Raw genomic sequence first — 26,555 nt, 5'->3', positions numbered from 1 at the left:
TTTTTCTTTAAAACATTTCCTGTACCAAGTCAGGAGTATGGCCATTGTTATATTATAGTTCGTTTCTGTGTGTGTTACATTTTAACGTTGTGTTTCTGTTGTGTCGTTTATTTCCCTTATATTTGAGTGTGAATTCTCATTATCATCAGACGTGTCATGGTACTTTTCTATCCCAAATTTATGTATTTGGTTTTAATGTTATATTTGATATTCTCATCGGATTTTGTCTAATGCTTAGTTCGTGTCTGTGTGTGTTTAATGTTAAGATGTGTCGTTATTCTTCTCTTATTCAAAATGGATAATTGTCCCCTTAAGGAGTTATTGTTGCTTGATTTGTTTCATTCACTTTTAGTTTGTTACGCCGATTTTGTTTTTTCTATCGATTTATGAGTTTTGAACAGCGGTATACTACTGTTGCCTTTATTTCCGTTTTGAATTTTCCTCGGAGTTCGGTAATTTTGTTATTTTACTTTTTTATTGAACAACAGTATACTTATGTTGCCTTTATTTACGCCGGCACCGCCATTGGATAATCTCCTTTTCTCGCATTCTGCGACAGGCGAGACAAAACCCGATTACTGTTAATATACTTTATTTCCAAAAAAGTTCAAAATTTATAGAACTTTCAAAAAACACTGTAAAGCCGAATCATATATTTGTATGTCCAATCACGATGTGTAAGTTGTATTTCTAAACATGGGATAGTAACGACTGGTCGACATATATAAATTCCTAAATAGTTTCACTCAGGTCTATCAAATGAATCGCTTTAAATATTTGTTTCAACAGACGTAAAAAGTCTCTTTACGTATAGAAAACATATCACTTCTCAGTTTGTAGTTTACATTGATCATATTGAAACGGACATATATTGATATGAAAATTTAAAATGTCAGGTAAGAACCGAGAAATGTCAACATGGAACTGAGAAATATCAAGTTGGAAGTGAACGTTGTCAAATTGGAAGTAAACATTTGCCCAAAAAAATAGAAATTTTAATATTAGAATGTACCTTCTTGTCTTTCGTACATGTAAGTTAATGCATTTAAACATAATTTGTGAATATTCACAACCATTAAAAGTATTACAATATTCTAAATTATCCAAAACATAAAACTGTTTTTAAAATAGATATATGTCTATGACAGCTTAAGAACCTGTTCAACAAACATGTATTATTTTGAATTACCAGCACAATATTTAATATTTATTCGCTCTTGGCGAAATCGCTAATCTATAAACTAGTTAGTTTTGACATGCTATATGTCGTTTACTTGAACTCACAGCATACCAGTTAAACAAGAAAAACACAATTCCCTCTTGTTCCTCTAAACTGTGACACCTACGTCATTTGGTTTCTGATGTGAAGATATATCACTTGCAATCATACACCTTATTTATTTACTCTAAAGGGTCCCATTTTCCTCATTTATGATTCATAAACAACGGATATTTTTTTTCAAAACATAATTTAGTATTTCTATGAATGTTAGCGATATAGTTTTTACGAACGATCGAATAGTTAAAGCCGTTTGATTAACAATAGGACACAGACACTGGTATTGAGACAAACATTTAACAGAAATTGTATCTGTGACCCAGATAAACCAGTTGTTACCACTTATATATACATGATTAATACTATTGGGTTTCAATTTCAACACATGGTTTAAGATTTGTTCACTCTGACATCGATTCATTTGTTTTTTTTCATTTTTAAATGTTTTAGCTAGCATGCATTTCAAATACCAGGCAGTAAACATTTAAACCGAATGTTGTTAATGCCCTTTGTTCTCTCTGTAACATACATACTCATGATACCCTGGTAGATCCATTTGTCATTGTAATTAATAACGGTCAACTTAAATCATCTGAAAATATATTGTAATTACGTTCTTCGAATCTAAACAATATAATTGACAACCAGCTGATTTTATAACGCTTTAAAAAGCAGATAACATATCAAGGAGACCCTAAACTGTCTATCATGCTATTCTTTACTTACCTTCTTCTCTAACATCGAACTCAGACTCAGAAACCTCTAGCCTTTGTGAGTCTAGTACATATTGTGTGTTTTTAACTTTTTGGTAAATGTATATATGTCTGAGTTTTGTGTGATATCCATTTCTGCTGAACTATTGCACATTTTTGTTCAGAGACCAGCTGGTGCCGACATCCGGGTGCTTAATTTTCTCGCTATAATTCTGCTGTTTGATTGGGTTGTGATCTTTTTAACGCATTCCCTGTTTCAAATCTCATATCTTGTGATATTGTGCGAAAGAACAGATATTAGCAGTCAGTTCTATTAAACTGTCATATTTAGACTGGTAACTTTATACATACAACGTTTGAAAATATGTCTTTGTTTAAAAACTTCTAGCTCATATATTAGCTGAATTTTGTTAGATACATGGTTAAAGATGATATTGTTGTGACATCATTGCTACACTGATCATTTGAGGTAAAAATTGTAATCTTTAATTGAGAAATAGACATACAATAAGATGTAGACGGGGTGAAAAGGCAGAATTGGATACTTTACTTTAATGTCGAATGTTGGAATGATAATTACTAAACTTTACATTTATAGTATTCTGAAATGCTTTTAATTTGTTATCAGAATAGTTTCAAATAGGTTCTAGAGATTTCATGTCAGAAAACATGCACATAGGGTAAGCTGATAATGATTGAAGTTTTTTTTCAAATTCCTTAAAAAAACATAAACAGGCCTAGGGTTAGGTGCAATGAATTCTTAAAAGGCTATAATTCTAATAAATGAGTAATGTTGTTCGAAAAAGGGTTTTACAGGAGTTGTCTATTTGAATGCATGTTTGTATAGGTTGTGCTTTGTCATTACAGCTGTATCACAACCGACGCCCCTTTTGGGAGGTATATCATATTGATAAATATATTAATTTGTTAGCGTATTGGTTACCAAATGTGATCTCTGTTTCATCTAATAGAGAAATCAGGAATGTAACCAAAATAGAAATAATGGTAGCGCCCAAAACTAAGTTCTTGTGAGGTTCAAAAGTTGAGGTAGGGGTAGATTATAATTTTAGTATAAGATAAACTCTTAGAAACTCAAGTCATATAAATGTTAAAAATAGGCCGCACAACCCTATATTTTGACCTTTAAATAAAACGTAGTGCATATCAACTTTCCAAAATCATTGTTTTATGCTTATTGTTAATATTTTAGTCCATACATACTCAAAAGAATTATTTCACCATCGATTGCTGATTTCAACAGGTGATAAACATTTCATTGTGATGTATAGTTCTCCGCCTGATATGAGGTCTTTTTAAAGGTAGATTTTCCCAAATAATTAAATTTAAAACCGATATCAAACCCACCATATTCTCTATGTTTTCTTAAACCCTTAAAGATGCAATATAGTGGTGTCGGTTATTGAAGTCTTCTATATATTTTTGTGTTCGTTGTGTCAGAAATTAAACAGCTAATTCAAAATTCCATTGCTTCCTCGTTCCACATTGTCCTCTATACACACCCATCTGATCACATCACACTAAGTTTAAATACAGTGGAATTAAGTGGTGAAAAAATATCTTACGGCTTGAGCTGAAAAATTGAATCACAGAGCTCATTTTTTATTACTTAAAAACATTAACAGTCTTAAAGATATTAGCTTTAAAGATATCTTCATACAATTACTAACGATTTTTTTTTACATATTTAACATAATTAACGAGAGGCTCTTAAGAGCATGTGTCACTCACCTTGGTCTATGTGCATATTAAACAAAGGACACAGATGGATTCATGATAAAAGTGTGTTTTGGTGATGGTGATGTGTTTGTAATTTAATTTAAACATATTTATTTATAGTGGATTGGGAAACAAGTTTTGCAACTTATATTAATCCCTTTCCACTTTGCGGGTGCGAGTGCTGCCTTGTAGCGGCATCAGCCTACTCTTTTTCGAAATCTACAAGGGTGTCTTTAACGTGCAAGATGTGTTTGTAGATCTTACTTGACTGAATATTCTTGCTTCTTGCAATTATCTCAATTTATAATGAACTTGGCTCATTACAGAGGAAAATATTTTGTTGAAATATACAAAATTATTAAAAATTGCCTATAAAGGGCAATTACTCCTGAAGGGGTCAACTAACCTTTCTGATCATGTTCACTTATTTGTGATTCTTACTTTGCTGAACATTATAGCTGTTTACAGTTTATCTCTATCTATAATAATATTCAAGATAATAGCAAAAAAAACGGTATAATTTTTTTACAATTGCCAATTCAGGGGCAGCAACCCAACAATCGGTTGTCCGATTCTTCTGAAAACTTCAGGGCAGATAGATCTTTACCTGATAAACAATGTTACCTCTATGTCAGATTTGCTCTAAATACTTTGATTTCAGAGTTATAAACCAAAATCTACATTTTACCCCCCCCCCTATGTTCTATTTTTATACTCCTGGTATCTTTGATAACTATTAATACCACTAGGTCGATGCCACTGCTGGTGGACGTTTCGTCCCCGAGGGTATCACCAGCCCAGTAGTCAATACTTCGGTGTTGACGTGAATATCATTAATGTGGTCATTTTTATAAATTTTCTGTTTACAAAACGTTGAATTTTTCGAAAAACTAAGGATTTTCTTATCCCATGCATAGATTACCTTAGATAACGGGTATCTAGCGCATATACAAGATTCCAATCTGGTATCTTTGATGAGTTTATGTACTTTTAACGTTATACAAAAGCTGAGAAACATGTGATGAGAGTTCCATCTTCAGTATTTATTGAGCACAGTATGATACGACCGCAGTGATCAAACCCTGAGCAGTTGAGGCAAAGTTGGGCACAATATTCAACAGGTTTAAGTTCGATACTATCCGAATTGGGATTGTGATAAAAATTTTGACATAGGTTTCTGACACAAAATAAATGTGGTCAAAGATTTGACATCCCTTCATTGTGCTTAGGTAATTTTTTGTATACTTGTCTTTGTTTTTTGCGAATATAACTTTATTGATGAGAATTCCATCTGCAGTATTTATAAATAAAAATCAAAGGAACACTTACGCCATGTACTGTGACATTTGTTGGGAGACAAGCCATCAGTCATTATCAAATTTCTGTATCATAAAGACATCATATGATTGACAATTTTCGAATTCGTGCATTTTACCGTAAATTTCCTATGTCCCAGTGCTATGTCCCAATGCTTTTTTTATAAGGTCATTGTTTAATGACATTGCTTATGCAGATTTACCTTGATTCAACCAGTGTTACTCAAACATAATAAATCACTTGAGATTGGTGTATAAAAATAATTTAATGGAAATAATCAATATTCTATAACAATCACTCATAAACAAGATAAAGCATGTCTCAACACTACAAATTAAAAGTATGAATGTCCTATATCTGTACTCAACTGAACTGATTTGTACTTATCTGTTGCTGTTATCTTTGCCATACAAAAAAGTCTGAACTATTACTCAACAGTCTTAACCCATCTTTGACCTGCACTTGATCAATACTTGACATGATTGTGACATATTATTCATTCTGTACCCTTCTTGACCAAAGGTCTGAATCACACTTGACCAAAGGTTTTAACCAAACTCGACCAAAGTCTGAACAATACTAATTTCTGCCAAGTGATATTACTGTTGTCAAAAATGGTTCCTAAATTGATGAAATACAATACGTATAGTAGTATACAGAAATAGGTCTTAGTTAGTAACTTATTGGGCAAGTATGGTTTAGACAAAGCTGAATTTTGTTTAGACTAGGTCCATATGGTTAAGACATTGTCGAGAACATTTAGGACTTGAAGTCTATAATGGTTCAGACATTATAAAATACTTAAGTACTGGTTGAGTAAAGGTCCAGTACAAGTTCAGACAGTTCAGTATGGTTGCGACTCAGTTGAGTAATATTTAGTAAATTTTAGACCAATTCATATAAAAAAGAAGATGTGGTATGATTGCCAATTAAACAACTCTCCACAAGAGACCAAAATAAAACAGAAATTAACAACTATAGGTCACCATACGGCCTTTAACAATGACCAAAGCCCATATCGCATAGTCAGCTATAAAAGGCCCCGAAATGACAATGTAAAACAATTCAAACAAAACTAACAGCCTTATTTATGTTCAAGTTCCGACTGGTTGAGTAAAAATCAGTACAGTCAAATACAAATGTAGGCCATTTCAGCCTTTTACTGGCTGCAGAACAAAGAACAAAGTGCTTTACAAAAATGATGGCACTCTTCATGAAAAAAACAACAGAAGCTTATATGTTATATATACATGTATCAGAATTGGCATCAAGATTACTAGATTGTACACAATGCCACTGTTCAGTTATATATCATGGTAATATTTATTAACCTTCTATCATTCAAGACATATAAGCCTGATAATTTTTCAAGTCACATGAATAATGGATGCTACTGCATCTGTAAATCAGCCACAAATAAAAGAATTTATTTCAATAAAAAAAAAAAGATTAAAACATTATGACATTATATTTTTTTTACTGACTGACATACAAAATATGTTCATGATGTTGCCTTGTATCTGAGCATTGGACTGGAACATGATTATGATTCTTATCAAATTGCATGTGTCACACATATTTGTAATGACCAGGTAATACTGTTAATTCAGAAATTATAATGATTTTTATTGCAAACCAGATGCTCCGCAGGGCGTAGCTTTATACGACCGCAGAGGTTGAACCCTGAACGGTTGGGGCAAGTATGGACACAACATTCAAGCTGGATTCAGCTCTAAATTTGGATTGTGATTAAATAGTTGACACAGCATAGGTTTCTGACACAGAATGAATGTGTTCTAATGAACTTAAAATTTTTGTTTTCTCTTAGAGCAATTCACTATGCTGTTGAATATTAATCCTCTCAAAAAAATGTTTGAAGAAATTTTCTTTTTATTTATGAAATTTCAAATGAGAAAAATTGAACCCAATATTTTAATCACATCCCCCTTTCCCTTATTCCAAAACTAATCTCAATTAAAATATTCTAATGGAGTTTGCAACAATAACTACATCATAAAATATTAAGATGTAAAAAAAACTGCTTGTTATCACTGAATTGTAAAGATTATTTAAATTTATCAGTTGGTAGTAAAAAGTGAATATACATTGTATATTGTATATAACAAAGATTTAAGTTGATTCTGGACAAAGAAAGATAACTCCAATTAAAAAAAAAATCTTGCAATAAGATATTTCTTGCTTACTATTCTGGACAAAGAAAGATAACTCTAATTAAAAAAAAAATGCTATTTCACAATATTGTGAAATTAGATATTTCTTGCCATTGCACAATACTGTGCAATTGAAAAGACTTGCTATTGCACAATACTTAAAATAATAATTTTAGATCCTGATTTGAACCAACTTGAAAACTGGGCCCATAATCAAAAATCTAAGTACATGTTTAGATTCAGCATATCAAAGAGGCCCAAGAATTTAATTTTTGTTAAAATCAAACTTTGTTTAATTTTGGACCCTTTGGACCTTAATGTAGGCCAATTTGAAAAGGGGACCAAAAATGAAGAATCTACATACACAGTTAGATTTGGCATATCAAAGAACCCCATTTATTCAATTTTTGATGAAATCAAATAAAGTTTAATTTTGGACCCATATTTGGACCAACTTGAAAACTGGGCCAATAATCAAGAATCGAAGTACATTTTTAGATTCATCATATTAAAGAACCCAACCGATTCATTTTTTGTCAAAATCAAACTAAGTTTAATTTTGGACCCTTTGGACCTTAATGTAGACCAATTTGAAAACATGACCAAAAGTTAAGAATCTACATACACAGTTAGATTCGGCATATCAAAGAACCCCAATGATTCAATTTTGATGAAATCAAACAAAGTTTAATTTTGGACCCTTTGGGCCCCTTTTTCCTAAACTGTTGGGACCAAAACTCCCAAAAATCAATACCAACCTTCCTTTTATGGTCATAAACCTTGTGTTTAAATTATATAGATTTCTATTTACTTACATGTACTAATGTTATGGTGCGAAAACCAAGAAAAATGCTTATTTGGGTCCCTTTAGGCCCCTAATTCCTAAACTGTTGGGACCTAAACTCCCAAAATCAATACCAATCTTCCTTCTGTGGTCATAAACATTGTGTTCAAATTTCATTGATTTCTATTAACTTAAACTAAAGTTATTGTGCGAAAACCAAGAATAATGCTTATTTGGGCCCTTTTTTGGCCCCTAATTCCTAAACTGTTGAAACCAAAACTCCCAAAATCAATCCCAACCTTTCTTTTGTGGTCATAAACCTTGTGTCAAAATTTCATAGATTTCTATTAACTTAAACTAAAGTTATAGTGCGAAAACCAAGAAAATGCTTATTTGGGCCCTTTTTGGCCCCTAATTCCTAAAATGTTGGGACCAAAACTGCCAAAATCAATACCAACCTTCCTTTTATGGTCATAAACCTTGTGTTAAAATTTCATAGATTGCTATTCACTTTTACTAAAGTTAGAGTGCGAAAACTAAAAGTATTCGGACGACGACGACGATGACGACGACAACGACGACGACGACGACGCAGACGACGACGCCAACGGGATAGCAATATACGACGAAATTTTTTTCAAAATTTGCGGTCGTATAAAAATGAGATAGAGTTATAATCACAATAATTTAAACTTGCCATTTGAAATTTTGTATATGAATTAAATAGGATTTTTCTCAATATCGCAAAAATTAAAATAGCATTATAGTCAAAAATGACAAACTTGCAATAATAAATTAAATGCACTTGATAGTTTCTGAATTTACAGTAATTTAACAACCATAAAAAGAATATTAATAACATATCAATCATAGATGTTTAAGCTGTCAACATTAATTGCACACCAAGGTTTTAACTCATTTAGGTAACAAAGATTTTTCAAGAACATACAAAATTTAGAAGATATCAATTAAACTTCATTAAAATTTCATGTCACAAATTGATCATTATACAACCGCAAGTATACAATTGCCATTTTACATGCTGTGATAATACATTTGCTTAAATTTCTGTCTGTTCAGGCTTTATTACATGATATTTATAGATTTTCGGTGATCATCTCAACGAGATTGATTTTCTTGCTTGAGCCAGGACGGCGAAAGCGAGAAAGTCAATCGAGTTGAAATGAACAATGATAATCTTTTTATCGCTATTTTACCTATGACGACGTTGTCAATTTTATGTCAATTTCATTAGCAATTAACGCCACGTGCATGCTTTTTTAGCGATAATATGAAAATTATCACAAAAAAAGATCAAAGGAAAAATGCACAAAATAGCGATAACAATTAATATAGCTTCATTACAGTTTTAAAGCACTAAATTGCAGTTTTACATGAAATGATACAATACACACTTAGTCATTTTTTAAGATTTTTTTTCTTTTCGTTTGTTTCACATCATTATTATAACGTAAATCAAGTTACTGTGAAAGTACTTTTATTCGTGGGGTACCAATTTTCGTGGATGACTTTATCCACAAAAATAAGTGTCCAACGAAATAAAAAAAACCATTTCCAAATAAGGACATGAAAAGATCCTCATATATTGATTTACGCCAAATCTGAGAATACTTTAATAGCAGACACAGAACTACAACTGCATGCAGGATGATACTCATTTAATCTTTAACAACCTTAACTGTACAACTTTTGATTTTTTTATTCTCATTTAAATATTTTTGATCGATAAAAGACAGATTTTGGGTATTAATGTGCTAATTGATAAAGTGTTCATTTTATATCCTCATAGTTCTCGTACATATGGGAAATAATAATTTCATGCTGGACTTGATTTTGATAAGAATTATTTGACAATTCAAGATACCCTTATAGCATTGGTTTATGTTTCTGTTTTCTTTAGGTGACATTTTTATGGCCTAATTAACACATTTGATGGTCTTTAATCTGTTGATCACTTTATCGGCCCTCTTTATCATGGATCAATTAGTGTTATCACTACGATTTACACGGGTCAATGAGTTTGCAATTGCCTTCAATCCAGACTATTTGGAACCTCCGTTTCTAAGGCTTTATTTAATTTTTTTTTAGAAATCCACGAATTTAAAAACCCACGAACATGTAAATATTGCTCAAAGCACGAAAATTGATACCCAGAAATTAAAGTACTTTCACAGTATTAGGGCTGTTCCAGAAAATACTATGTCCCCCCAGGGAAGGCAATTTTTTTTAATATTATGTGGGTGGTTGTTTTTGAAATACCAAATGCAAAGGGAGTGCTGTTCTAATTATTTTTTAATTTATTTCTGTGGGTGGTGGGGGTTAAAAAAAAGTGCCGTCCCTGGGGGGGACATAGTCTTTTCTGGAACAGCCCTTAGTAATTTTCATGTCAAATTTTGTTCTTCTTTTAAAAGGCCTTAAATGAACAATTAAATATTCATCATGTTTCAATGTTCATGTTTAAAGCCTTGCACAATGCATTAAATTGAATAATGAAATGCAGAAATTTCATAAACATGTGGTAAAAATTTACCGAAGTTTTACTTGCAAACATAACAGCCATTTGATATCTCACTTTCAGGTTTGAGTACTGAATTATTGTTTTCCAATACATTAATAAATGGTACTTTATTTTTTTAAATACCAGAAAAACTACAAATAATTATACATATGATATCTTACACACAGTAAGTTTGTAACGCATATTAATGACTACATCAATATCATATCACTTTAATTTAAAACTTCATCGTAGCTAATGCCCCTTTAAAGAATCTCAGAATCTACAGAAATTATTGAATCAAGTAAATGGAAGATCTAATGTCAGCTTTCGACCAATTGCATTCACAAAGTTGTATTGTTTATTATCTCATCTACAATTAGTGCCATAAAACTTTAATGAAACAAAATTGATATAGAAAGCAAAGTAAATAGAGTGAAAAGACAGTAATTCATTTTAAAAAGTTACATCAGTTGAATCCATCAGAAAATATCAATACCCAAATATTAAAAGTGTAAGAACATACAAGCAAAATGTCAAATCTTGAAGTGAAAATAGGCCATTCAGGGGCCGTAATTCATTAGTTGATGTTCATTGCCGTATATCCTATTTTTTGTAAATAAATCAGGCCGTAAGTTTTCTAGTCTGAACTGTGTTACATTTTCATTTCTGGGGCTTTTATATCTGACTTTGCAGTATGGGTTTTTTCCTCATTGTTGAAGGCCATACTGTTAACCTATAGTTGTTAATAATTGTTAAATTTTTGTGAAATTTTGTCTCTTGTGGAGAGTTGTCTCCTTGGCAATCATACCACAACTTCCTTTTTTCTGGTCTCTTGTGGAGAGTTGTCTCCTTGGCAATCATACCACAACTTCCTGTTTTCTGGTCTCTTGTGGAGAGTTGTCTCATTGGCAATCATATCATAACTTCCGGTTTTTCTAAATATGTTTGTGTTGCAATGGAAGACAAGCAATAGATTCGTTCCTTTTAGCAAAGCTTATCTTCTACTGAAAATACCAAACTTTGTTATTATGGTATTGCCTAATGATAGAATTACAACACTCACTTTCTTCACTCACATATGGCCAATAACATAGAAACTTAGAAATAAATAAAATATACTATAATATCACAAGCTTGCAATGTTTCTTGAAAGATGATATTCCTTTCTATGTAGCATATCAAATGCCAAAGTGAAGAAGGTCACTGTGACCTATTTTTCATTATAAATCTGACTTTTCTGGATCTATTTGAATATCAAATTCAAAACTCCCGGTAAGTTATCCATGTTTTCCTGAGTAGTATAATATTCCCCCTTATTTAGTTGATATCAGGATTCCATACTAAATTCTCTGTTTAAACTGTCTAAATCGTTTCTATCACAAACTTCATATAAATCAGGTCGTCCCATAAGTGAAACGGCCATTCTCAATGTTCCCCAAATATTTTTGGACATAACTAACTGAGGGTCCTTCAATCCATGACTCTTTCTCTGCATATTTAAAGCTGTTAAAAAATGTTCAACTGCTTCCCTGGAATAACAATTTCAACATTAGTTAAAGGCATAAAAGAACTTATTTAAGAAATATGAAGAAATAACATGAAAATGTGGTGCACACTGAATAACCGACTCAGCTAGTTATTTAAAATGTTGACATTCAACAGTTGTGCCAGAATTACTCAAGTCATTTAATATAGTCATGACCAGAGAATTAAACTAGTTTGAGATATTAGCTTTGCCTTTGAAGGAATATTTTGTTCTCTGTTATTAAGAAGATTAAATCCAATTTCTTGAAGGATGAGTGACGTAATAAACTTTAGGACATTACTCATTTATCCATTGTTAGTCCATTGTTAGTCCTGTTATAAAACTAAATTTAACTATAGTGATATGAGTATGGCATAATGCTATGTCTGAAAACAATATTTCTAGCATTATGCTGGCTAGTTTGTAGCAAATAGTAATTTTAATCTTATTTTTAAAGCCCCTCTGCCTTTTAATACATTTTATTAAAGCTCTAATGATAATATGTGAAATTTCCTGGCGATATATCTAACATAATAAAACTGTTACTTACTTGTGAGCTCCCAGATTTATACATGCTATTCCCAGATTATATCGTGACCGGATAAAACCTGGCGATATGTGTAATGCATGATGGTAGGCCTCAACAGCTTCATCACTTCTGTTTCCATTGGCCAAAGTAGCACCTAATTTATTCCATAACAAGGCATCCTATGAAACAATTATACAAATATTAATTAATTGCTTAATTGGTGTTAAATGCTACTTTAAACATTATTGGCGATTTCGTGTTGAGCCACTGAGGCCCCCAATGCTAGCTGACTTTACAAGTTAATATAAGGGGTGAAATATGACTGAATTCCATGTCATATATATGTAAAATACACTCGCTATCAATTAATCATAATATTTGATATAAACAGTATATCAGTACCTTAGAATTTAGTTATTATATTGTTCATGTTGTTATAAAGAATATTAAGAGGATCAAACAGTCAAATTATCTTAGTGATTTTTTTTTATTTACAAATGTATACCATATACACTTGTTTTTATTTATTGAAGTTCCCTTATACACTTGGTCTGACTGGCAAGCCACAAAACCAGGTTTAACCGACCATTTTTATCATAATGTTCTGATATTATGAACATATGGCAGTTGATATTTAATAGTTCATTTTTATGTATGTTGCATTGATGTGTTTTTATGCCCCTTATGCCCCACCTACGATAGTAGAGGGGCATTATGTTTTCTGGTCTGTGTCTCCATTCGTCCGTTTGTCCGTTCGTCCATTCGTCCGTTCGTTCGTCCCACTTCAGGTTAAAGTTTTTGGTCGAGGTAGTTTTTGATGAAGTTGGTTCCAATCAATTTGAAACTTAGTACACATGTTCCCTATGATATGATATTTCTAATTTTAATGTCAAATTAAAGTATTGACCCCAATGTCATGGTTCACTGAACAAAGAAAAAGATAGTGTGAAGCTCAGGTTAAAGTTTTTGGTCAAGGTAGTTTTTGATGAAGTTGAAGTCCAATCAACTTGAAACTTAGTACACATGTTAACTATGATATGATCTTTCTAATTTTAATGCCAAATTAAAGTATTGACCCCAATTTCATGGTCCAGTGAACATGTAAAATGATAGTGCGAGTGGGGCATCTGTGTACTATGGACACATTCTTGTTTGTTGTTACAATTCAGTGTTTCTGCTGTTTCATTGTTTTCCTCTTATAGTTGATGTGTTTTCCATGGTTATAGTTTGTAACCTAGATTTGTTTTCTCTAAATTGATATATGACTTTTGACCAGCCGTATACTACTGTTGCCTTAACATGTATTTGCTTCTAACATGTCTAAATTTGATTTAATTTGTTTGAACTTTGTCTGCTTTGTTCCTTAACTTGGTTTAAATTTTCCAACACTAGGTTATAAACTAGAGGCTCTAAAGAGCCTGTGTCGCTCACCTTGGTATATGTGAATATTAAACAAAGGAAGCAGATGAATTCATGACAAAATTGTGTTTTGTTAATGGTGATGTGTTTTTAAATCTTACTTTACTAAACAGTCTTGCTGCTTACAATTATCTCTATCTATAATAAAATTGGCCCAGTAGTATCAGTGGAAAGGTTAATTAAAAATTTACAAATTTTATGAAAATTGTTAAAAATTTAATATAAAGGACAATAACTCCTTAGGGGGTCAATTGACCATTTCGGTCATGTTGACTTATTTATAGATCCTACTTTGCTGAACATTATTGCTGTTTACAATTTATCTTTATCTATAATAATATTCAAGATAATAACCAACCAGATGCTCCGCAGGGCGTAGCTTTATACGACCGCAGAGGTTGAACCCTGAACAGTTGGGGCAAGTATGGACACAACATTCAAGCTGGAGTCCGCTCTAAATTTGGATTGTGATTAAATAGTTGACACAGCATAGGTTTCTGACACAGAATGAATGTATTCAAATGAACTTAAAATTTTTGTTTTCTCTTAGAGCAATTCACTATGCTGTTGAATATTAATCCTCTCAAAAAAATGTTTGAAGAAATTTTCTTTTTATTTATGAAATTTCAAATGAGAAAAATTGAACCCAATTTTTTAATCACATCCCCCTTTCCCTTATTCCAAAACTAATTTCAATTAAGATATTCTAATGGAGTTTGCAACAATTACTACTCATTTAAATACATCATAAAATATTAAGATGTAAAAAAACTGCTTGTTATCACTGAATGGTAAAGATTATTTAAATTTATCAGTTGGTAGTAAAAAGTGAATATACATTGTATATTGTATATAACGAAGACTTAAGTTGATTCTGGACAAAGAAAGATAACTCCAATTAAAAAAAATTCTTGCAGATATTTCTTGCTTACTTTACTGGACAAAGAAAGATAACTCTTAATTAAATTTTTTTTAGCTATTTCGCAATATTGTGAAATAAGATATTTCTTGCCATTGCACAATACTGTGCAATTGAAAAGACTTGCTATTGCACAATACTTAATATAATAATTTTAGATCCTGATTTGGACCAACTTGAAAACTGGGCCCATAATCAAAATTTAAGTACATGTTTAGATTCAGCATATCAAAGAGGCCCAAGAATTTGATTTTTGTTAAAATCAAACTTAGTTAATTTTGGACCCTTTGCACTTTAATTTAGACCAATTTTAAAACTGGACCAAAAATTAAGAATCTACATACACAGTTAGATTTGGCATATCAAAGAACCCCAATTATTCAATTTTTGATGAAATCAAACAATGTTTAATTTTGGACCTCGATTTGGGCCAACTTGAAAACTGGGCCAATAATCAAAAATCTAAGTACATTTTTAGATTCAGCATATCAAAGAACCCCAAGGTTTCAATTTTTGTAAAAATCAAACTAAGTTTAATTTTGGACCCTTTGGACCTTAATGTAGACCAATTTGAAAACGGGACCAAAAATAAGGAATCTACATACACAGTTAGATTCGACATATTAAAGAACCCCAATTATTCAATTTTGATGAAATCAAACAAAGTTTAATTTTGGACCCTTTGGGCCCCTTCTTCCTTAACTGTTGGGACCAAAACTCCCAAAATCAATACCAACCTTCCTTTTATAGTCATAAACCTTGTGTTTAAATTTCATAGATTTCTATTTACTTATACTAACGCTATGGTGCGAAAACCAAGAAAAATGCTTATTTTGGGTCCCTTTTTGGCCCCTAATTCCTAAACTGTTGGGACCGAAACTCCCAAAATCAATACCAACCTTCCTTTTGTGGTCATAAACATTGTGTTTAAATTTCATTGATTTCTATTTACTTTAACTAAAGTTATTGTGCGAAAACCAAGAATAATGCTTATTTGGGCCCTTTTTTGGCCCCTAATTCCTAAACTGTTGAAACCAAAACTCCCAAAATCAATCCCATCCTTTCTTTTGTGGTCATAAACCTTGTGTCAAAATTTCATAGATTTCTATTAACTTAAACTAAAGTTATAGTGCGAAAACCAAGAAAATGCTTATTTGGGCCCTTTTTGGCCCCTAATTCCTAAAATATTGGGACCAAAACTCCCAAAATCAATACCAGCCTTCCTTTTATGGTCATAAACCTTGTGTTAAAATTTCATAGATTTCTATTCACTTTTACTAAAGTTAGAGTGCGAAAACTAAAAGTATTCGGACGACGACGACGACGACGACGCCGACGCCAACGTGATAGCAATATACGACGAAATTTTTCAAAATTTGCGGTCGTATAAAAACAGCAAAATTTCCTTAAAATTACCGATTCACGGGCAGCAACCCAACAACAGGTTGTCAGATTCATCTTCCAATTACAGGGCAGATAGATATTGATCTCATAAACAATTTCACCCCAAGTCAGATTGCTCTAAATGCTTTGGTTTTGAGTTACAAGCCAAAAACTGCATTTTACCCCTATGTTCTATTTTTAGCCTTTGTGGCCATCTTGGTTGGTTGACCTGGTCACGCCACACATTTTTTAAACTAGATACCCCAAAGATGATTGTTGCCAAGTTTGGATTAATTTGGCCCAGTAGTTTCAGAGGAGAAGATTTTTTGTAAGATAACTAAGATTTATGAAAAAATGGTTAAAAATTGACCATTTCGGTCATGTTGACTTATTTGTAGATCTTATTTTGTTGAACATTATTGCTGTTTACAGTTTATCTCTATCTATAATAATATTCAAGATAAAAACCAAAAACAGCAAAATTTCCTTAAAATTACCAATTCAGGGGCAGCAACCCAACAACCGATTGACCGATTCATCTGAAAATTTCAGGGCAGATAGATCTTGACCTGATAAACATATTTACCCCATGTCAGATTTGCTCTAAATGCTTTGGTTTTTGAGTTATAAGCCAAAAACTGCATTTTACCCCTATGTTCTATTTTTAGCCGTGGCGGCCATCTTGGTTGGTTGACCGGGTCACGCCACACATTTTTTTAAACTAGTTACCCCAATGATGATTGTGGCCAAGTTTGGTTTGATTTGGCCCAGGAGTTTCAGAGGAGAAGATTTTTGTAAAAGTTAACAACGACGACGGCGGACGCCGGACGCCGGACGCCGGACGCCGGACGCAAAGTGATGGGAAAAGCTCACTTGGCCCTTCGGGCCAGGTGAGCTAAAAAGAAGATGTGGTATGATTGCCAATGAGACAACTGTCCACAAAAGACCAAAATATAACATATTTCGTTTGCTTAAATATGTATAAGAGATGAGTCACAAGCTGATAAAAGTTATAAAGTCTTCTCCACTTACATTAGGTCTGACTTGTAAAGCTGCACTAAAACAATCTACAGCCTTGTCATACTCCCCGCTCAGATTAAACAAAACACCAAGTCCATTCTGTAACAAAATAGGAATCTTCAAATAATTTCAGATAAGAGCAGAAATATATTCTTGATATTTCTAATAATTTCATCAAAACAACTATAACAAGATAATTCCTAAATCAGAGCAAGCATGTTTTTCTAATATATATATGTGTAATTGTAAAAGAGATCAAAGGCAATTACTCCTGCATGACAAATACTGTGGATTTATTTATTTTCATGGTTATCTATTTTCATGGATTAAGGAAAACTTGCATATAAGTGGATATTTAATTTCGTGGTTTTAGCAATGTCTGCTTACATATTTTTTTTCAAAAAATTTGTAATTTGTTGAATATTTAAATTTGTGGTTGCCCTGTTCCCATGAAATCCATGAAAATTAATATCCAATGAATAAAAATGAACTCACGGTATAAAATGTGTCAAAACCGATAAGTTAAACATTTATTTAGTGATGAGAAACTACATATATACTGTGGAATCATTTATTTTCGTGTGTATCAATTTTCGTGGATTGCCAAAAACTTGCATATTCGTGGATAATGAATTTCGTGGTTTTGTCAATCTCTGTATAGAAACCTATTGAAAAGATGATTTTCGTTGAACATTTGATTTCGTGGTTCCACAGTACCCACGAAATCCACGAAAATTGGTATCCAACGAATAATAATGAATCCACAGTATATTAATTTGAAACTCAAAAAATTGACAGAGTTTAGTTTTGGAATCAATCAAGGAAACTAACAACTAAAAAGCAAAACCAAAAATTGTCAATATCAATAGTTTTGTCATTAGACACAACACATGTTATCACAAAGAAACAATGTAGAGTTCTTTTTCAAAATCAATCCCTAACCATAACTTTAAAACAGTAAAAAAGCATTGGTTGAATGTTTCTCCAGTTATTGTATGTTAAAAGCTGTAATAAGCAGAAATATTACAAATTTTGTTAAGCATACATCAGATTGGTAAATAGTAAAATAAATATCATGTATCTCATGTCTGATTGGTCAATAGCACAACATGTATTATCATTACCTGTACATCTGCATCAATCTCTTGAGGAGACATTCTGGCAGCTTCTATAAATAGACCTTGGACCTCTGTGTGGTCAGAACTGCAATTCAAAAAAGACCAAAGTTAAATTGTTTTATTGACATGTATCGGTTTCTGAGTAGATATACACAGAACCATTCGTCAAAATGATGTGCTCATATTAGGAATGAATAAATCCCTGTAAACAGTGAGGCATCTTAATTAAATACAAGTATCTATTGAACAAACTTGATGAACTGCTGTAAGGATCTTTCAACTCAGTCTCCATTTAAGGTGGTGCCCAACACCTTTACTAAAATTAATTTGGCTCATTTAATTTTCATAAAATTTTGACAAAGTATTTTAATACTTTGACCCTTTGACAAAAATGTCAAATTTCAAAAAATTTGAACCGACCGTTTTATCAGAAAAATTACACTGGTTATATAGCAGTTTGACAAACACTTACTTTGATCATCGAGAAGCTTTATATTTCCTAAACAACACAATGTTATTAAAATGTTAAGCTGATTTTACAGAGTTATCTCCCTGCAGTGTTAGGTACCACCTTAAGCACATCATTTTGGATTGGTATTTTCTAATTGAGTTTTAGACAATTGTCTATCAGGAGTCTAAATGTGATATAATCTGTATACTGTGTATTTTGATGTTTTAGATGTAGAATTACAGCATTTCTGTTTTCAAACAAGCTTTAAAATGCTTAATTACGAAATTAGGTTTTGTCAATTTGACTGTTGCTGTTTGGAAAGGTATTAATATAACTGATCTTTAAATGAAATATAATTCCATGATTTTAAATAAATGTAACATAAACTTTTAAAGGGGAAAAATACTGCTGATAAATTCCAAGTTTCATGGACTTTTTATTTTTGCTTTTAATTTTTTTCTCTCGTTTTTTGTTTGTTTGTTGTTTTTGTTTTGCATTTGTGTTTTTTTTTAATTATCATTTTCTCTTCTCTTCTCACTTTCTCTCTTAAATAAAGTTCTCTTTTTATTGATCAATATTGAAATTATTTATACACAATAATATATTGTACATATTTTATAATTTTGAATACTATAGGGTTATTGCATGAATATTGGGGAATATTGTTCCGAGTAGAATTTTATATTGCAGAGCTTGCGAGTGCAATATATGTTCTACGAGGGACAATATTCCCCAATATTCATGCAATAACCCTTTTATTGTATAGCAATATAATATTTAAAAGTAAAAATTGGTTTAAACTAAGATTTTGTCGTTGATGACGTCATGAATTTTGAAGATTTATTGCACTAGTGCAATATTAGAATTTATTGCACGCTAACTTTTGGTTACTTTCTGTGGGAAATATTATATTGCTATACAATAATAACAATTACTAGCAACTTTTCTAAATATACAATCTAATATTTAATGAGGCCTGTATAAGGTACCTGCACTTTCTGTATAAAACTAACAAATGTGAAAACTTTCAATAAAGTATGTATAATTTCACTTTTAAAAGTGTTTTGAAACTTTGTGGATTCAAGAACTTAAGATCAGTTTGATAAGTAAATCTTCATTTTAGCTTTAATCAATCATAAAAAATTACCATGATTTTTATCTCTTGACTAACAAATATATAAAAAAAAAAAAAAAAAAAAAAAAAAAATATTTGATTCTACATAAACATAAAAAAATATGATCGTAATAATCTAACTTTGTACCTGGAAACAAATGAGGAAGGAGCTAGTGTTGGAGCTATTTCACCTGGTACCATGTGTGAATATTTAGGATTATTTTTTAACCACAATTTCAGTGTCTGACATGCATGTCCAGCTAATGATTCATTTGTATAACTAACTGCTAAAGACATTAGTGCTGTTAAATTTGAACTGTTCAATTCCAAACATCTGAAAAGACACAAAAATTGAGTTTCAAAATACTTCTGAAATATATGTAAACAAGCATAATGAAGAAAACAATACTCATGTTTAATTGAAGTTTATGATAAAACTACAATATCAATTACACTTTGGTGGCTGGTTTTATTAGATGGAAAATCCCCTCCAACATCATTAATTCATTGAAAATGCTTATTTTTAGACTTGCTACAATTTACAACTCTTTGAAACTTTCCATGTATTTGTTTTAACTGTTAAAAGTCATTATCAATCAAAAGATTTAGCATTACTTAGAAACTAGATAATAATAAAATTTATTGTAGTATTTTGTAATTGATATTTGAATAACTTACTTTTTAAGAGCAGCTATTGCAGCAGGTTCTTGTTCATTTTCTGCCTGTGTTGTACCTAAATACTGCCAAGCCTGATCAAAAATATAAACATATATTGCTTTTTGTTTTACAAAATTGAACACTTATATATTGCCAGGTCATATAATATATCAGAACATTTATTTATAGTCTGTAGTGTACCAAAATTCTGTAAGGCCTTGTAAAAAAAATTCACATAAATTTGATCAATTTCTATCTTTATTACTGAATGGCCACATAAGACTATAGATTCCACCACTGCATCAAGTCTGTTATAATATTTCTCTACTCCAGACAGTCTAATTTACAGAAGAAAGTTATGTATTTCATTGTGACGTCATCAGACATGGTCACCTTTCTGTAGGGAAAAGAAATATTTTCTCTCACCATTAGAGGAAATAAGAAATAGCATGAAAATTTGGGAATATAAAGAAATAAACATATCTATAGACTTTTATTGATTGTATTCTTTCTTCAAGATTTAATTTGTGCAAGAGGAATTTTTGACAGTTTATTTTAATGACAATTTGAGCAAAATAAATCCTTTGCAAAATTTTTCCAATATATAAGTATTATTATTTAAACCAAGGGCTGCAGGCAGGATGTCTCTTATGTGGATTACTGTAAACCAATTTGTTTTGCGTTTAGCCCTGTTTAGTCCACTTGCCAGACATTTAATTGCATGATTTTCAAATAAATTTGATGTAGTGAAAAAGGGAAGTGCTAAGTTTTATGTATTCACAGCGATTTATATTCGCTTTATTTTCATCTTGTGAAAATTGGTTGGTTTACAGTATAAGGGGTCATGACACTTTGGCAATCTTTATCTAGACCATTAAAAGGCTACACTATCAGGTATTTTTCAGGAGGGGGAAACAAATCCCTTTACCTACATATGGACATGTATATCATATTGCAATTATTCTGCTCAACTTGATTGGTAAATAAAATATTTGTTTGTTTGTTTGTTTGTTTGTTTGTTTGTTTGTTTGTTTTGTCTTGTGGCCTAACTTGTATATACCTCAGCATGTTGTTCATTTTTCTGGACAGCAGCTTCAAACAATAACACAGCATTAGGTATATCTCCTTCCTGTAACTTATCTAAACCTGCTTGGAATGGATTCTCATGATCTATCAATGGATTCTCTTCTTCAAATTTATATTCCTGTAAAAAGTGAGTCAGTTAATTATTGATTATTGAAATACAAGTCATATAATGAGTATAAATACTGGTACATATTAAATCAAATTTGTCAATTAAAATTTGGTGGCAGTATGCTTGTTACACTAGATAGTCAGTCATGTAAATTCAAAAGCATGTAAAATATAAAATCTCACTTGTACTAAAATAACATGTTTATTTTGATGTTATTGATTTCTTCGAGCTCTTGTACATTAATTATTTTTATTATACATCCATGTAATATATATAAGTTCTTTTGTCTTTCTTTAATGATTGCAATTTTTAAAACAATAATTTTTTCAATACATGTGGATTTATGTGGGAGATATATTGTAACATCCATTATTAAGTATATCTCTGAGTCTGCTTAAAGTACAGATATATCGAGAATTTTATCACGGTGTTGTTTACAAAGCGAAAGAAGCATGTCATATTAGAATTGGTGGCGACGGTATCTAAAGTATATACAGATGCAAACTTTTAAATCACTGTTGTATTTACCAGTATTTTCTTTTTAATGTACTAACAACGAATAGGTTATTGTACTTTCAATAATTTTTACAGTCATCCGTAAATATAAAATACCAATTACAGCTAAATTAATACTCCTGTCATATAACAGCATTTCTATAAACGCAAACAAAGCAAACATTTGATCAGTTTGCTGGCTATCACTGGTAGACCTATTTGGCAAATGACCGCGATTTTTGGCAAATCTCCGCGGAACGGATAATAAATAGAGGTTTATCGTAAATTTTCCGTTTCACAGAATATTTTGCGGTTCTCCGGAGATTTTCCGTGTCTCAGGGAATTATCCGTTTGTCCGATTAAACTGGTGTGTATTGAGTCAGTGATAGAACCAGTGATGCGTGAGCGACGGTTATTAATAGATCGTTGTATAATCCGTTATCTGTGAGCAGCGGTTATTAATAGATCGTTGTATAATCCGTTATCTGTGAGCAGCGGTTATTAATAGATCGTTGTGATTATATACACTGTTTACAGTCAGATAAAAATAACCGTCTTATTACCCTTTTCATTCGAGAAATAAAAATCGGTGGTTTTGATATTAAAGTTACTTGCAATTTAAATATCGAATTTAGTTCAATTAAGAATAATCTATTTAAATGTGACCAATGAACAGGAAAATGCACGTGGTAACTTTGCAATACTACAAATATGTTCACCTTACAAAATTCTTCTTTATTGTCATGTTAAGATAAATCAGTTCCTGTAAAAACAGTAAAAACAGGGTCTTAATTACTGCAGATGCCGTAATCCGACATAATGTCATACTGATTTGACACTTGTCTAGTGTGAGTAACACCTGCTGTGATATTTTTGCAATACAACATGGACAAGCGGAAGGTCATAAATCAATCTGTTGATCCGAATTTAACTTTACCTGTACAGATATTTATTTATGGAGGATATCATAGATAAATTTAATAAATTGTATTGTATTCAATGGAGATAATTTAAATACACAATATAATTTATTCAGACATATTTGCAGGTATACATTGAACATGTTTATTCCAAGGTTTGATATTGAATGTTTTTTTTTTTTTTTTTTTTTTTTTTATCAAACTTCGATCTGATCAGTCTCGTAGATTATAAACGAGTAATTCGTTTATAGTTACACATTGTTACTCTTCTAACGTCTTTTTCTTTATGCTATTAAAAAAAACCTCCCAATTTTCCACATCAGATCGACATTTATATTTATATGAATACTGGAAATCTTTTTTCCGTCCGACACCACGCTCCCCACAAGAGCCCCAAGACATAATCATACCTGTCAATCACTAGCCGCAAGTTGAACATTTTGGTCAGCCTTCCTCATGCTTTCAATTATGACATCGTTGCGAATTTTTTTTTTTTTAAATTGACATGTGAAAAGAATAAAGTGATGGGAAGTTTATTTTACGACCTATCAGAACTTCTTGTGATTCTAATAAGATTTTTCTTAGGCCGCATTTCTTTCTAACAAGAATTTTGTAAACGTTGTGTCGCGTGTGTTACTGTTTTCTAAACGATACACGAGTAGAAACAAATACATCGTTTGATAAATCTTTAATGACCCTGTTTGAATTTTCAATAATGCATGCACATGTTGTTGGTAATCAAGACTTTTTACAAACGTAGAAACAAATACTTCGTTTAATCAGGTTGAAGTTAGAAACAAATGGAGTGTTTGTACTAACAAACGACAAACTGCAGAAGCATTTTTAGCGTTTGCATAGTTTGTCAAAGTTTATGTAAACTTTGCAAACGTATGTTTGAAAGAAATGATCAAAACATGTGCGAGCTTAGCCGTTTGCATCGTTTGTGTTAGAAAGAAATGCATCTTTAATGAGTCTGAATCCGTAACCGTCAAAATAGCATGCTTTACAAAAAGATCAGCCAATTCAAACGTTTCTTTACACAAAGATGATTTTAAGTACGTCATACATTACATGTAAATTAAACATTTATTTAAGTAAATTTGTTTGTGTATCTATCTTTTTTGTATCTATCAATTTGGTTACAGGGTTGTACCGTGTGGTGCGTTTTCAGATTCATTTCTCAACAACTTCCCGTGAACCGAAATATTTCGGCAGGGGTATCAACGGCGGCAAGCTTACAGTTTAACTTGCTTAAATTTTATTTAAGTCAGTTTATTGAAATAAAATTGAAAATGGAAATGGGGAATGTGTCAAAGAGATAGCAACCCGACCATAGAAAAACAGCAGCAGAAGGTCACCAACGGGTCTTCAATGTAGCGAGAAACTCCCGCACCCGAAGGCGTCCTTCAGCTGGCCCCTAAACAAATATATACTAGTTCAGTGATAATGAACGCCATACTAATTTCCAAATTGTACACAAGAAACTAAAATTAAAATAATACAAGACTAACAAAGGCCAGAGGCTCCTGACTTGGGACAGGCGGGAAAATGCGGCGGGGTTAAACATGTTTATGAGATCTCACCCCCCCCCCCCCACCCCACCCTTTACCTCTAGCCAATGTAGAAAAGTAAACGCATAACAATACGCACATTTAAAATTCAGTTCTCAAGAAGTCCGAGTCTGATGTCAGAAGATTTAACCAGATAAAAAAACAAAATGACATTGTTTTTGCAGAAGATTAATCCAGACATTAACGTACTTTGGCTTCCCATTTGTTCCACTGTGTAGGATAACTTATTTACGCATTACATCATTAATAATTACCAATATTAAAATGCTGAAATGCAAGTTGTATACTTATTATTTTACTAATTTGCGTTTTGGTTCCGTTCAAATTTGCTGTTATATCATGTATAGATTCCTTGGTTTTCATAACTTATCTAGTTTCAGTTGTTAAATACTAGTCAGTAAAGAGCTAAATATTTTGCCTTCCAGCAGAGCCAACAATTAAGCATCAGACGTATACGTGATACATTAATCATATATATATGTAATATCAGTAATGGACTCCTAGACTTTTTCTCCTTTTATAGACAACTATGCAGTATGGGCTGTACTCATTGTTGAAGGCCGTACGGTGACCTACATGTATAGTTGTTAATTTCTGTGGCATATGGTCTCTTATCCAGAGTTTTCTCATTGGCAATCACACCACACCTTTTTTTAAACGGACTCATTTAGCATTTGTTATATTCTCAACGGTTGAGAAAAACTCCATGGATGACAAGTCAACTGGGGTTTTGAGTTGAACATTTTGATGGTGTATGTTTATAAGGGTTTGAATAGGATTTATATAGAAGAAGAGAGAATATATATGGACAAAAAGTGCACAACAAAGAGCCAAAAAAGTAAATAAAATAGACACCAAGAAAACAAAGAATATAGAATAATGGGGAAAAATATGAAGACTACAGAAAAATTACTTACAACTATAAGACAATATTCAAGACCCTCGTGTGTGTTCAAATACAATCTGTATACACTATAGTATATATCTTGCTATAAAGTTCCGTTCTCAATGTTATTTGCTCGAGCATGACTGTCTGATTCTATTTAATTTTTAAATTGATGTCCAGTGGCAAACATTTCTAGAGTCGTGTCATTCAGGAAGTAAATACAAGAATAAATGAATCTGTTCATGCGCGGGTTGGTTAAAATAGAGCTCCCTACATATATCTTGTTTAAAAAAATATTTATTTTACTCAGCTATCTTCAAGGCACTACCTTTTGCTCTTACATGAAATTGTGATACTATGAAATTGACTGATAAGATTTTATTTTAGATTGCCAAAGTTTGAAGTAGTAGAGACCATTTCCGTGACCTGTTTCGTTTGTTGCACTCTGTGGGTAAAATCCAGTAGTTTTTTTTTTTTTAGCCTACTGAGATTTTAATAACTTATTTTCGAATGATGGAACCATATCAAAATAATAAATTGAACACGGGTTTGACAGTCAGTAAACTGTCACACAAGAAATAGATTGAATGTTGCATGTACACAAGTCCAATTTGTAATGTTGTCTTTACGTCCTTCCACATTCTTTTTTTTTCAAAATTCGGGATCCGCTTTCGAATATATTATGGGAGTCTGTCAATGGAGCTAGAGATACATTTAACTACCTTGACTGGCTACACAACCCTTGCACAGTAGATAAATACATCATACACAGATACACTGGCTGGTTAAAGGGACAATAAACCAGAAGTGTAAATTGCCCCAGGTATTTTA

At 31.8% G+C, this 26,555-nt stretch overlaps 1 protein-coding gene across 4 annotated transcripts in view; it reads right to left on the bottom strand.

Moving 5' to 3' along the window:
- Positions 1-8,640: 8,640 nt before the first annotated feature.
- Positions 8,641-26,555, bottom strand: part of LOC134693213 (peroxisomal targeting signal 1 receptor-like) — a 41,001-nt gene continuing 23,086 nt past the window's right edge. For all 4 annotated transcript variants that reach the window (XM_063553947.1, XM_063553948.1, XM_063553949.1 and 1 more), the window contains 7 exons: positions 21,718-21,861; positions 20,679-20,749; positions 20,149-20,334; positions 18,442-18,520; positions 17,330-17,416; positions 12,598-12,755; positions 8,641-12,051 (listed from right to left, as the gene is read on the bottom strand). In XM_063553947.1, coding sequence (XP_063410017.1) covers positions 11,850-12,051; positions 12,598-12,755; positions 17,330-17,416; positions 18,442-18,520; positions 20,149-20,334; positions 20,679-20,749; positions 21,718-21,861 — 927 coding nt within the window. In that variant the 3' untranslated portion in view covers positions 8,641-11,849. The remainder of the gene's footprint in view (positions 12,052-12,597; positions 12,756-17,329; positions 17,417-18,441; positions 18,521-20,148; positions 20,335-20,678; positions 20,750-21,717; positions 21,862-26,555) is intronic.

Source organism: Mytilus trossulus, chromosome 12, assembly GCF_036588685.1.
Source record: "Mytilus trossulus isolate FHL-02 chromosome 12, PNRI_Mtr1.1.1.hap1, whole genome shotgun sequence".
Taxonomy (NCBI): Eukaryota; Metazoa; Mollusca; class Bivalvia; order Mytilida; family Mytilidae; genus Mytilus; species Mytilus trossulus.
This window is presented reverse-complemented; position numbering and strand designations above follow the sequence as displayed.